The sequence below is a fragment of the Balaenoptera musculus genome, chromosome 11, assembly GCF_009873245.2.
Source record: "Balaenoptera musculus isolate JJ_BM4_2016_0621 chromosome 11, mBalMus1.pri.v3, whole genome shotgun sequence".
In the NCBI taxonomy this organism is placed as follows: Eukaryota; Metazoa; Chordata; class Mammalia; order Artiodactyla; family Balaenopteridae; genus Balaenoptera; species Balaenoptera musculus.
In genome coordinates this window covers 61,859,261-61,874,220 of record NC_045795.1, presented here as the reverse complement: position 1 = coordinate 61,874,220, position 14,960 = coordinate 61,859,261, and the positions used below count along the sequence as shown (strand labels likewise).

At 43.1% G+C, this 14,960-nt stretch overlaps 1 protein-coding gene across 5 annotated transcripts in view; it reads right to left on the bottom strand.

Moving 5' to 3' along the window:
* LARS2 (leucyl-tRNA synthetase 2, mitochondrial) overlaps positions 1-5,297 on the bottom strand; it is a 158,164-nt gene extending 152,867 nt beyond the window's left edge. For 4 of the 5 annotated variants that reach the window (XM_036870000.1, XM_036870002.1, XM_036870003.1 and 1 more), the window contains exons 1-2: positions 5,173-5,297; positions 1,497-1,731 (exon numbers count right to left, since the gene is read on the bottom strand). In XM_036870000.1, the coding sequence (XP_036725895.1) occupies positions 1,497-1,730 (234 nt within the window). In that variant the 5' untranslated portion in view covers position 1,731; positions 5,173-5,297. Of the gene's footprint in view, positions 1-1,496; positions 1,753-5,172 lie in introns of all 5 variants that reach the window. The other variant, XM_036870001.1, reaches the window with a different exon arrangement.
* Between the last annotated feature and the right edge of the window lie 9,663 nt (positions 5,298-14,960).

Here is a 14,960-nt window from a genome sequence, read left to right as displayed (position 1 = left end):
GTCTGCTTCCAAAATACCTTTAGTTACATTAGTCTGGTCATGTTGCCACGAAGAATTTTCACTTCCTAATGAGGTAAAAGTCAAGCTTTTATTGTATAATTATGCATTATATTTAAAACTTGCTTTTTATCATTTCACGTGTTACACACTACAGCTCTTAAATACCAGATTTTCTTTGTAACTAATGCCAAAAACCATCCTTCAGTTTAACACAAATAGCTACCCACCCCCATTTTTCATAATGATCAATCTCATAGAAAGAATGAGTCTGATAAGAGTGGAGAATCAGGAAAGGTGATTCAAGCACAGTGTGGTCTTGTGCAGATATATATTTACTCAACTGCTTGTCTTTGGCCTAATCTCTTTAATTAAACATAGAGGGTCAGTATTATTTGACTGGTAACTATTATGAAAGGATGGTCAGAATTTAAGAGTAAAACTTTATTTTATAGTGCTGTGCTCTGATCAGATTCAACATTTCATGTAACAAATCACATCTTCCATTTGTCATTTTGACCAATATCGTAAGGTAAGGGTTACTGCATCCAAGACTGATCCCCAGCAGGTTGGCCTCCCAGAGAAGGAGTTGGCCTCCAGCAGAGCACTCCATGGAAATTGGCTACAGCCAAGTGCTTAAGACAATTAATTCAGGTAGAGCGCTGAGCTGGGGCAGACAGACCAGAAGCCAAGGGTCCACTAACTTACATAGCTGCGACCATGAGGTTGGACCCCAGTCCCAGATCACACCTGGGAAGGGCTGGTACCTCCCAAGCCATGATGGCAGAATAGGGTTGGAGGTCAACGTCATGGGAGGGGAGAGGGAGGTACTTCTCAGAATATGCAGGAGCTTAAAAGTTCCACAGCTGAGGGGCCCAGGTGCCTCTCCTAGAGTCTCCTATGTGACCCTGCTGGATCCCTGTGTGCTGCCCCACCATGCAGTGGACCACAGAGGACCTGACATCTGCTGCGGCTCCTGTCTTGATGAGTTTCCCCAGTAAATGCTGCTCCAGAATGCCCAGTGTGGCACCATTTGCATGCACCTTGTTTGTATGTGCACCACACTGAAACTCCTCCAAGCACCATCCTGGTCTCATCCCAGTTACCCCTCACAAGCATCCTGGGAAGCAGGTGGGCGCTACTATTAACACTGCTCATTTTAGATTTAAAAAAGTTGAAGCCCTGAGAGATTCAGAAATTTGGTTCAGGGTCACATACTCAATAACTTATTTGAATTCAGGCAGTGTCACCCCAGTCCAAGCCCTTAGTCCCTCTTCTCTACCCTTTCAGCGTCTCTTAGAATACTCACGGGACTTCCTTGGTGGTGCAGTGGATAAGACTTCAAGTTCCCAGTGCAGGGGGCCCGGGTTCGATCCCTGTTCAGGGAACTAGATCCCACATGCATGCAGCAATAAGAGTTCGCATGCCACAACTAAGGAGCCCACCTGCCGCAACTAAGACCTGGTGCAACCAAAATATATATATAAAAGAATACTCACATCAGCTTCTGACATTTTGGAGGCCTGTTCTTTTATTCGTTGATGCCACCATTTCTCCACATCCTTTCTTGTCTGCAGCGTATACTCTTTGGTCCACTTTCCCGTAGCACTGTAAATACCTCTGGAACATCCTGGAATCACTCTCCTTCCCCATTTGATGACATCTGGACCATCATTTAGCTGCCTTTTCAGAAGAGAGGCATATAAACCCAGCCTCTGCCAGGAAGGAGCCATTCTTCAAAAGCAGGGAAGGCCCGGAAAGAGAGGGCAGAAAGCACACGTGTGAGCCGCCCGGAACCTCCCCGAGCTCATCCTTCCATTCAGCACAGCCAGCGCTCCCTGCCCGTCCACATGCTTTCCTCTTATTCTGATGACTTCTTTCCCTGAAAAGAATACTTTAGAAGTGCAATTGAGCTAAACACAAACTTCTTAATTGGAAAATATTAAAGGTGTTCGATGCTCCCAAACAACAAAGATACAAAAGCCCCATAGGAACAAAAGGAGACCACCACCTGGGCCAGCTCCTGCTGCAACCTCACAGCTTGCCTGCATGGGAAGCAGCAGAGCCACCTCCGGCCCTCGCCTTTAGGCCAGCCCAGGGTCTGTACAGGAGGATTTACTTCCCGTTGTCCAGGCTTCAGAAGAGCTCTAAGCACATCTGGGCTTGGCCTTAGGCTCAAGTATCAGAAGAGATCTGAACACAGGTCTCCCCGGAAGATCGGAGACTCTGAGCGAAGATTAGCATTCTTCATACATACTACAAGTTAAGTATACTCAGTAGGCTGAGCCAGGAAATAACCATTATTTAGAAGACTGCTTATTCATTTAGTTCTTCATTCACCTACCAAATATTTATTGAGCGTCACTAGGTCCACACACTATTCTAGGCACTGGGGATAGAGCAGTGAACAAAAACAAAGTCCCTTCTTTCATGGCACTTATATACTAGTAGAGAAAAGCAGATAAGAAACAAACAAATAAATATATAACATGTGTAACAGTGATGAGTGTTATGGTTTTCTGGAATACAACCCACAGGTTGGGGCCCACTAAGACATCTAGCTGCGAATCAAAATTCAACTTTAATGTTTCATTGGTTTCCTCCAAAGGTGAATTCCAGAAATGACCTCATAGAAGAAGTTTCATGTTTTATCACTGTGTTAAAGCCTAAGGTGACAGTTCATCAAATATTTAAGATTTATGACTAAATAGCCTAAACTTTCTGCCTTCCTGCATAACAGCATTAGCTATAGTGCAGAAATAGACAAAAACAGACCTTTCAAAACCACAGAGAAACAAAGGAAGAAAGTGGCACTCTGAGCTGGCATTAATTCTTTTTTGTTTTGTTTTGATTTGATTTGAATTTTATTTTATTTATTATTATTTTTTATACCACAGGTTCTTATTAGTTATCTATTTTATACATATTAGTGTATATATGTCAATCCCAATCTCCCAGTTCATCACCTCCCCCCACCCCCCGCTTTCCCCCCTTGGTGTCCATACGTTTGTTCTCTACATCTGTGTCTCTATTTCTAAGCTGGCATTAATTCTTGATCCTCTCAAAAGTTTTGTTTCGATGCTGGTTAGCCATTGTGAAAAAAGAAATACCAAAGAGTGCAGACAGATCACCAATATGAGCAATATGAAGGAAGGAATTTAAGTTCATTTAAAATTCTAATCCTGTCTCTATAACTTACTTATACTATGCACTAAATTATAAAAAACGTATAACAACATTCCCTGTCTACATAACAGTAAGCTTTCTAAAAATGTTTACATAATACCTGGCTCACTAATAACCTTTCCTGTACATAAATCAATGGTATAGACTAGAGAATTCTGAAACGGATCCGGGTATTTTAAAGAACTTAAAGTTCATAAAGCAAAAAGCACAAATAGATTAGAAAGTGATAGACTATTCAATGAATGGGGGGCCGATTCAAATTAGAGCCCCACCTCAAACCAAAAAGCAGAGTAAATCCCACATAGATTAAAGAATTTTTTAAAATACCATAAAACAAGAAAAAACATAGATGAGTATGTACTAATTCTGTAAAAGGTGCAGGATGTTCTGTCCTAAGCATAAAAGCAATGGAAGATTTCATAAAGGAAAATATTAATAAAACTCTCTAAAAAATGTAAAATACCTGCATATCAAAACCACCACGAACAACATTAGAAAGCAAACAACAAGCTGAGAGAAAACTGCCAAAACTACAACAAAAGATTACCCTTCTCTATAAAGAGTTCACATATAAGAAGAGAAACAGTAACAACCTAATTTTTAAAATTGGGGAAGGAGAAAAGAGGAAATACAAATTGGCTAACAAATACCTGAAAAAGAATGACTTTACAACTAATCAAAGAAATGCAAATTAAAACAACAAGGAAATATTTTGCTTATCAGATTGGCAAAAACCTGTTATAAAAAGAAATGTGCACTTTTATACACTGCTGGTGAAATGCAAACTGATTCCAACTCCCTGGGGAGCAATCTGGTACTATATGTGTCAAGACCCTTTAAGAAAAGTCCACACCCTTTATGTTAGGGGAACTCAGCCATAAGTGCACTCAGGGCTATGATTTACTGCAGCCCTGGAGCCCAGTCCAGTTCCCTTTCTTTACATCCCAGGCCCTGCTCTGGGACACTCCGCCACCGAAGCCCTGATGGACACTGCCTCTTCCTGGTAAGGAGCAGCCATTTTATTAGAGGACCATGCCCCTACCATGAATGTGAAAGGTGTGATTCATATCTTGTGTTATGATCAACTTGGCCCTTTTCTTCCTCAGCTCTGTCACATCCAGTTCCTTGCCTAGATGTTTGGAATCTTGTCTCTTCTTCCACATCCTTCCAAAGCATCAATCCCCATTACTCCACTCCTCTTTAAGAGTCAGCCCTGATCTCAACCTCACTTAGGGCTTAAGGTTAAGTTTTTTGAGAATAGTGGGGGTAGCGGCCTGTGACCATAGAGGGAGGGGCCTTAGAACTGGACCCAAAATGACAATCATATACGGACAGAGAAACCTAGCAGAGTAGGAAAAAAAGGGCAAAGAAACAGAACACAGAGAAGCACACGAGAGCATTAGTGTGCGCCCAAAAGAAAGTGTGCGAGAATGTACCTGGGAAATTAGTCTTAAAGGAGCTAAGTTACGTGCAAAAACAACAAAAAAAACCCCAAATAATTCTCTATGTGACCTCAGGGAAATTACTTCCTGCCTGGAAAATCAGCTTCTCCTTAAGATAAAGGGGTAAATCCAGATGATCTCTGAGGAACTTAGAGCCCTAACATGCTGTGACAATGATCTGTGGGTCACAGAGATGATGTGGGCCAATGGATGTCCTTCGAGTCTAAAGCCTCAGCCCCGGGAGCAAAGATCCAGGGACCAACCGGGGTAGTGGAGCGGTGGAGAGAGGGAATTGAGTACAAAACTATGCGTACATATGCGTTTTTCTGGGAAAGGGTCCAGACCTATCAACAGAGTCGGTGGCTCAAAGAATCTGAAGATCTGAATCTCAGAAACTTTTCCAGTTGGGAAACTGCACAGCTCCGAGACCACCAAACCCAGCCCGCACTTTCCCTTCCGGCTCCCGGCAAGTCGAAATCTACCAATCCGGGTAGAGGGGAGATCAGGCCTCGTCTCTTGCCCCTATGAGCCCGGGTCAGGGGTTTACCTGCTCACAGGCTCTGGCCTGCGCCTCCTTACGCCTCGGTTCCCACCTTAGGCGAACACGGCACGGCCAGTCACCACGGGCGCCGCCATGTTAGCAGAACAACAACTTTATCGATGGCGGCCACTGCAGGCACAGACAGGCGGGGGCGGAGCCGAAGGAGTAAGAGCGCGGCCTGGTCCCGACTCCCGGCATTCCTTGAGGCCGGGGCCGCTGGGCGGCTGTCGCAGGTTCCGCTCTTCGGTCACTGGCACCGCCCCCTGGCCCCAAGCCCCGCCCTTGGGCCCAGACTTCCACCCTGCGTCTGGCGGCTGCAAAACTCTGGACACCGAAGGATCAAACTCTTAACAATTGTAGCAGGCGTGTGAAAGCCAACAGTTTAGTGTCCCTAGGCGGCACGTGGTGTAAAGACCACTGGAGGAATCCCGAGGCCACGGTTCGAAGTACATCGTAGTTACAGCCTCCTCCTCCTCTCTCAACCTCTTGATCCTTAATGGACCACATGATGGTTAAGCCATCTTCCACTATATCCGTGGTCTAGCTCTGGGAGGGGAATTACCTGCCCAAAGTTGGAGGTAAAGTGTGCTTTCCTCACCTGATACTTGGGCTGGGAGTCAGGAAAGCATGATGCCTGACCACCCACTTTCTTAGAAGAGTTTATGTATTCCACCCTGTAACCTCCCCATCCCTGGCAAGTATTTCTTGCTATAAATAAATAAATGAATGAATCAATGAATGAATTGCAAAGGAACAGTGGTGTTAAAGTATAATTTTCAAAAACGTAAAACCTGTTTAAAGGAGATTTAGAAGAACACATATATATGGGCAATCAGGAATACTGAAAGAAATTTGCTACTTGTGCAAAACTGGTTGATATCATGTGGGACTAGAAAAAGTAATTTTGAGAGCTATCTTTTTCTACAGGGCTGAAATCACTTGTACCTCTATCAAACAAAATTCATCCCATTATTCTGTATTCTACATCTATAGTCTATATCTTAGCTTTTACAGAGCTGGACGATAGAAGACAAGCAAATGTGCATACCCCACAGCACCAGATAATCCCCAGACCAGTACTCCACCCACACACTAATCTTTCACCAATTTCCAAGTCTTTAACAAAGTTTCCTGACAGTTCGAAATCCAAATACTTTGTTATTCAGTGTACATTTCAGACCAGCATCAGCCTCACTTGGGAATTTGCTAGAAATATAGAATCTCAGGCCCCACCCCAGTCCTGCTGAATTGGACTCTGCATTTTAACAAACCTCTAGGTTCTTAGGCACACTGAAGTTTGAGACTCACTGTCTTAGAATGTGAGAGAAAGGATCTTGAGAATACTCTAGTCCAGCCGGCTCATCTTACAGATGAATAAACTGAGGCCCAATGGAGCTGTCTAGCTCAAGATCACAGCAAATTAATACAGTCATCCCAAGGTATCCCAGGGGGACGGGGTGCAGGACCCCTTGGGGATATCAAAATCCAAGGATGTTCAAGTCGCTTCTTAAAATGGTGTAATATTTGCATATAACCTATGCATATCCTCTTGTACACTTTAAACCATCTCTAGATTATAATACCTATTACAATGTAAATGCTATGTAAATAGTTGCCAGTGTACAGGAAATTCAAGTTTTGCTTTTTGGAACTTTCTGGAATTTGGGGGGGAATATTTCCCATCTGTGGTTGGTTGAATCCACTGATGTAGAACCCGCGGATACAGAGGGCTGACTGTAAAAGATTTGGTATTCAAAACTGGGTCTCTAACCTGCTAAAATAGTGCCCTTCCCAAAGTGCAGAATGAAAGATCATTAGTTGAGACAACTTCCAGGCCAATTCTCTCATTTCAGAGATGAGGACACTGAGGCCCAGAGATTGGCTACACCTTGCCTGAGGTCACACAGCTAGTTGATGGCAGAGTCAGGATTCCCATCCAGGTCTCCTGATATCCCCACCCCTGAAACCAGATGCTTAATTTAAATTGACACCATGGAAGCACTAACTCTCATATCAACATACCACACAAAATAATTCAATCTTCAAGGACCCATATGTGCATACAGCACATATGTGCTGTATGCACATATAACTAGGGTGCCCTTTCTCTAATTTACCCAAAACACTAAATTCTAAGTAGTCTCTACCCTTATTTTGATTCAAAATACCTCTTTCCTCTTAAGAATTAAAGTTAACATTGACATTTCTAGGAAATTATTTCAAATAGAATTTTTCTAAAAGTTCACTTGCTTTACAGGAAAGTTGCTATTTTTACATCAAAGAAGACATAGCATGAAAGTAAATTTCTTTTACTCTTAAAGAGCTTGCTACAGAGATACATTATTAAATGAAAGGGACAAGTTGCTGGGCTGTGTAAAATGTTATCCCATTTTTGATTTTTTAAAAAGGAAAGGAAATAAATGAAATACATGTGTTAGTATATGCATGGAAAGAAATCTAGAAAAATATGTCTCATACTATTTATTTCCTGTGATGATCTCTAAGGACAGTGGGGTTCTATGGGGCTTTCTATTCATGATAGTTTTCTATGTTACTTTTGCTTTTTCTATTAGCTTGTGTGGTAGGCTGAATAATGGTCCCCAAAGATATCTAGGTCCTAATCCCTGGAACCTGTGAATATTGTTTTATGTGGCAAAAGATAATTTGCAACGTGATTAAATTAAAAATCTTGAGATGAGATTATCCTGGGTTATCCTGGTAGGTCCTAAGTGCAATGACAGAGAGAGGCAGAGGGAAATTTGAAACAGAAGAAGAGGCAATGTGACCACTGAACAAGATGCTGCCCTGATGGTTTAGAAGATGAAGGAAGGACCATGAGCAAAGGAAAGCAAGGAATGCAGCTCTAGAAGATGAAAAAGACAAGAATATAGATTTTCCCATATGATCCAGCAATTCCATTTCTGGTTAGATACCCAAAAGAACTGAAAACAGGATCTTAAAGAGATACTTGCACACCCATGTCATAGAGGCATTGTTCACAATAATCAAAAGGTGGAAGCAACGCAAGTGTCCATCAAGGGATGAATGGATAAACAAAACATGGTACATAAATACAGTGGAATATTATTCAGCCTTAAAAGGAAGGAAATTCTGACACATGCTACAACATGGACAAACCTTGAAGACATGCTAAGTGAAACAGTCACAAAAGGACAAGTATTATATGATTCCACTTGTATGAGGTACCTAGAGTAGCCAAAGTCATAGAGACAGAAAGTAGAGTTGTGGTTGCTCAGGGGCTAGGAGGAGGGGGAATGGGGAGTCATTGTTTAACATGTACAAAATTTCAGTCTGGGAAGATGAAAAGGTCCAGAGATGAATGATGGTGAATGCAGAGCCGTGTGGATGTATGTAATGCCACTGAGCTGTACACTTAAAAATGGTTGAGATGGTAATTTAAAAAAATTTTTTATTTATTTATTTTTGGCTGTGTTGGGTTTTCGTTGCTGCACACAGGCTTTCTCTAGTTGTGGCGAGTGCGGGCTACTCTTCGTTGCGGTGCACGGGCTTCTCCTTGCGGTGGCTTCTCTTGTTGCGGAGCATGGGCTCTAGGCGTGTGGGCTTCAGTAGTTGTGGCACGCGGGCTCTAGAGCACAGGCTCAGTTGTTGTGGTGCACGGGCTTAGTTGCTCCACAACATGTGGGATCTTCCCGGACCAGGGATCGAACCCGTGTCCCCTGCATTGGCAGGCAGATTCTTATCCACTGCGCCACCAGGGAAGTCCCGAGATGGTAAATTTTATGATTATTTTACCACAATTAAAAAGAAGGAAAGAAAACAGATCCTTTCCTAGAACCTCCCAGAAGGGAGTGGACTTCTGTTGACACCTTGATTTTGGCCCAGTAAAACTGATCATGGATTTCTGATATCCAGAACTATAAGAAAATAAGTGTGTATTGTTTTAAGCCACCGAGTGTGTGGTAATTTGTATACTATTCAGCTTCTATGACTTTGTATACAGAAAAAGATTAAGAAGACTTTTTATTAAATAGAGTGATGTCCATCACCATTTGTTTGATTTCATCTTTATAGGGCATTGTATGTTATTAACATTCTAATTTATGGATCTTCAGAAAGGTTCTTTACATGGCACCCTCTCATCAAAGGAGCCTAGCTCTCCAGAGTCTCACCCAAACATTACTTGTCTCCTTTGGCCAGGACTCAACTTGAAGAACAGGTCAGGGTCAAACATGCCAGATACCACAAATAAGCCTTAAAGAGAAGGAGAGCCTTCTTTCACACTTGATTAAGCACTACTAATAGCCGTGATAGTGGACATCCTTGTCTTACTCCATTGGTCCCTCACTTGGATTGGGGTTGCTTCTAATGTTCTACCTTAACGTATGATGCTTGCTTTAAGTTTTTGGTAAATACTCTCTGTGGTATCCCACCTCCAAGATACCACCAGTACCACTGATAACCCCACCTCCTGGTCTTCACAACCTTGTGTATCCCCTCCCATGTTATACTGGGCTGGGTTAGTACGACCAATAGAATACAGCAGAAATAACTCTATGTACCTAAACTTTCCACATTAGGTTGTAAAAGACACTGCAGCTCCCATCTTGGTGTGTGTGTTTGTTGCATCACTCACTCAGGCGATGGGGTATGAGGGAGTATGTCATGAGCAAGGCTATAAAGAGAGCTAGGGACTTCCATGGTGGTCCGGTGGTTAAGACTCCATGCTTCCACTGTAGGGGGCGTGGGTTCGATCCCTGGTCGGGGAACTAAGATCCAGCATGCTGTGTGGAGTGGCACGGCCAAAAAAAGAAGAGAGAGCTACATGGTGAGGAACTGAGGTCATCTGCCAGCAGCCAGGTCAGTGGGCTTGGAAACAGTTCCTCCAGTCCAGTCAGGTCTTCTAAGACTGCAGCCCCAGGCAACAACTTCACTGAAACAGCAGGAGAGACCCTGAGGAGGAACCGCAGCTAAGTCACTCTCAGAAGCTGCATGAGATAGAACATGTTTGTAGTTTTAAGCTGCTATGCTTTGGGATAATTTTTCTCAGCAACAGATAACGAATGCACTCTTTATCACATCAGGAGAGTTTCCTTCTAATACCCGGTCTAGGATCCAGTCCAGGGTATACCCTGCATTGAGATACAATTCTTTGTCTCCTCCCATCTGGGACAGCTGCTCCATCTTTATTTGCTTTATTATGACCTTGACACTTCTGAAGAGTTCCAGTCAGGTGTTTTGTAGAATGTCCCTCCTGATTTAATTCATGATTTGTATATGGGGCAGACATGCCACAGCAGTGAAGGCTGAGCCCTTCTCGGTGCATTTTTTAAAAGGAATAGGAAATGCATGAACATGTTTGTAAGGGGGTGGAGATGGTAAAGTCAAAGGAGGAATCAGTGCCGGACATGGAAGGAATAACCGAAAAAGGGAAGCCTGAAAAAGTGAGAGGGGGCAGGATGCCCAGCTCACAGAGGTGGACTTCCACATTTTACTCACTGTATTAAAACACTGAAGTTTTTAACAACACACACGTATTACATTTGTGATTAAAAAATGAAAAAGACTTATTTTTTTAAACTCTAGGCTCAATCTTGTTTCAGAAATTATACTACCTTTTCCCCCCATATTGTAAGAGGCTTCTATAGCGTGGAGACTTGCAAATTTTACTTTCCTTCCAACGTATTTACTCATGTTTACGCCTTTAACAGCCGGCATTCGATCTTTAGCCTGAACCACTGCACATCTCCCATCCCTGTGTCTCCCCCTCCAGCTTCCCGGCATCCTTCTCTGCGTGCTTCCTCTGCCTTGGTTTTCACTATAAGAGCCAGGCCCTGCATCAGGAAATGGGTGGACAAGGATGAAGAAAACAGGCTTCTCTGACCTCAGGAAGACTCTCATGTTCAAATTGTTTCCCTAGTTCTCTCTGCCTGGGTGCCCCTGCCTTTCCTCCCATCTGTGTGCCTTTCATATTATGGTGTCTGATCCTCCAAGTTTCTCTTCTTCTTCTTCTTCTCCTTATCCTTCTTCGTCCTCCTCCTCCTCCTCCTCTCCCTGCTTCTTCCTCTTCTCCCCCCACCCCCCACCCCTCTCTCTCTCACTGTTTCTTCTCTTCCCAACCACCCTATCAGTTGGTCTCTTTCTGGTCCCTCCCACGCCACCTCCTCACCCCCTTCCCACCTCACCTTGCCCCACCTACTCTGTTGGAAGCTACCAAGGTTTAGACATTCTGGATTCATTCAAGTACTATTTTGAAAATTGTAATGACCAATTTCCTGAGTTCTTTGTGGACTCCCTTAACATCTCTGAGTTTTATTTGAATCACTGAAACTTTACTTCTCTACCCTTTGTTCATTTTCCTTACCTCTTGCACCTTGCTCTGCACTCTCTTTGATTAATACAAAAGCCTGCCTGTCAGAAATTTCCAGGAATAGGAGTCTCCATTTCTTCATTCATTTCTTCCCTTAGTGTAAAAACAAGATTTTTCCCTGCTTACCTCACTAGATAAAGCAAACTCACTAGAAATGACCTCGAGGTGCAAGAGTAATAAATAATTCCAACTTGACATTTATTTCCATGCTTTTGCGACCTTTCAAAAAAATAAATCCTGAGGCAGCCATGTAAATTCTTATCTGAGCTGTCACATTTCAGACATTGATTCAGATCTTCTGGGAACAACTTGCAGTCTTCCACTATGAAGGCAAACCCCAAGATTCTTGCTACTGTGTGGATTGTTTTTCAATAAAAATGCCCCAGCTGTGATAATCAAACCACTGAAGATGTAGATAGGCTTATCATCTATGATTTTTCCCCTTACCTACTCCTCCCCTTTTTCTGATCAATGCTTCTGGACTTCCCTTTAAAAAACCACCCCTCACCCCAACTCTGAGCCATTTAGTCTTGTGAACTTGACCCCACCCCTCATACCCCAGGTCTGAGGTCTGGCTTGATCCAATCCAGTTATTCCATCCCTTGACCACAGAGATGGTTGAGGCAGGCACATTATCTAAGCTGGACTAACCAGAGGAAAGCATAGGACTTCTGCTGGGAACACTAGAACCCAGATTCTTTTTGCTGCTGTGTGGAAAGAAAAATCTCAGTAATTGCAGCAGCCATCCCAGAACCAGATGGATGAGTCTGCTAAGAATGAAGGCAGGAGGCTAAGAGAGGAATTGGGTCCTGGTGCTACAGAAGGATCTGCCAGATCAAGCCCTACCTGAAGCCAGCTGTCTCAGAATCCTTTTCCCAACTAGGCCTCAACTTTTGGACTTCTGTGTCTATCTTTGCATGGCCCAATCATAGCAAGAATCCTGTTAAGTCAGTTTAGCCAGACTCCCCCTGCCCGGGGTTCCTCTTCCTCCACCAACCCCCAAGTGATGCCTGATCACCCTGGCCTGCCTTCAGCAAGAATCCTGTTAGGTTGGCTTAGCCAGACTCTCCCCTTACCCTTGATGTTTCCTATTAGTAATTTTCCATCCACTGACCCTCACTCTGCTCCTTGGCTATAAATTCCCACTTTTCCTTGTTATATTCAGAGCTAAGCCTAATCTTTCTCCCCTACTGCAAAACCCCATTGCAGTAGTCCCTACACCTATAGTAAAAGTCTCCCTGAATAAAGTCTACCTCACTATTTTAACTAGTGTCATGGATAATTTTTTCTTTAATAGTTCTTGCTGACCTGAAAGTTAAGCCTAGCACTGGTGGGTCAAAACACTCATAATGATCTTTGCAAAGCCAGTGTCCAAGAGATCAGGAACAAAGAAAATGGGAGTAGATGCCTTTCTGAAGAGCAGTCTTGGCCTTGAGTGGCCTGGAGCAAAATCAGTACATATTTTCCTAGGTGCCTGATATAAAAAAGTACCCGTTTTTGGCGTCCCTTCCAGGATACAAAGTTTGCTGAAAGTGATCTCTTTTGTTGGCTTTTAAAATTTTATGTCTCCCCCTCCCCGCTGCCATGCCTTGCAGTTCTTGAGTGTGTAGGAAAAAACCCACTTGGAGTGACTCACACCACAATGATCCTTGGACACAAAGACAGACCTTGGGATTAAGCTTTTGATCTGTTCATTACAGGGGAGAAAAAAATCCTTTCCACTGCTGCAAATCTCTTTAGGCTTTGTGATTGCTTCTAGAAAAAGATAATCCTATTTGAAGAAATACTGAATGTATAAAAGAGTTACATTTGACCTGAAGATATTCAGAATTTGTTATTTTTAGTCTAAGAGTGGGTTATGGGTTACTTATATTTATTTGCAAATGTGTAAAATGTATCTTGTCCATCTTTTGGTGATATCTGCAATTTTAATAAATAAATGTTAGTAAGATCTTATAGGCCCTATATCTCTGCCATTAATTTGGTGTTTAGTCAGACCATCTCTGGCATCTCTTACATTCCTCTAGAGGTAATTAGCCCTTGAATTTATGTGTATATGTCTTCTCTTCCCAAGTAGACAATAAATTAATTAAGTCAATGATCACACTCCTCTGATCCTTGATCAGCAGCATAGTTTTGTACACAGAGGACAGCAAGTTGTGTGTCAGTCCCAACGATCTAGTTTAGTGTGTTACAGTCCAAACTGTAGAGCAGACAAATAGAGAAAGCACAGGCCTCAGTTTCCTACTCTGCCCAATCTGTGAGATGTAGGAGTCGTGTATGGAAAGAATTTAACAAGCTCCAGGCATGCAGAGGGAGCGTAGGAAGTGGTGGGCTGGTATTAGCAGTAACAATGATGTAACTGCCGCTTAATGTCCTGCAGTGGCTGGAAGGACTTGCCGGCATACCCTTAACCTGACAGTGGCTTCCCAGCGGCTGGTGACGAACACACCCCAAGTAGAGAGGATGGTGCCAAATAGTCTGTGCTTTTCCTACTAATCCCCTTGCAGAGCAACCAGACTGTGTGTCTGAGGAGCACCCTGGAGTTCCCTCTTTCTAGTCTCCTCTCTTTTCTCTCCCTCCTCCCTCCCTGCGGTCCTTATTACCCATCATGTCCCTCCTCCTCACCCACAGAGTTTCTAAATCTTTAAGACAAACCAGGCTTTCTCTTCCTAATGTTGGTTGTCTTTCATAGCAGTTCATGTTCTTATGCTGAATGACCTCCTTCCCACCAGGGTAGAAGATGAAAAGAATAAAGGGGGAAAAGGGACCGAATATCCTGCATGGCCAAACAGTAACAACGATAAAATCATCGTCGTCATCATTGTCACCATCATCATCATCTGAATTCTCTACCTGGAGCCCAGAGCGAAAGGAGGGAAGGAGGGGGATGGAAGAAAGAGGAGCTGCACTGAGTTCACATGCTTGACCATGGGAGGAGAAAGAAGAGAAAAAAGGGAAACATCTATCTATGAAACAGAAACAGACTCACAGACATAGAGAACAGACTTGTGGTTGCCAAGGGCGAGAGGGGTGGGGGCGGGATGGATTGGGAGTTTGGGGTTAGCAGATGCAAACTATTACATATAAAATGGATAAACAACAAGGTCCTACTGTATAGCACAGGGAACTATATTCAATATCCTGAGATAAACCATAATGAAAAAGAATATAAGAAAAATGTATATATAAGTATAACTGAATCACTTTGCTGTACAGCAATTAATACATTGTAAATCAACTACACTTCAATTTAAAAAATCTAAAAAAAAAAAAGAAAGGAAGAGGAGAGGGAATAGAAAGAAGAAGAGGAAGACAAGAAAGAGAAAGAGGAGAAGTTGGAGGAAGGAGAGAAGTTGGAGAAGGCTGAGAAGGAGGAGGAGATTGAGGAGGAGGAGTACATGGAAGAGGAAGTGGGAGCCTTGGGACGGGGCAGGCAATAAGA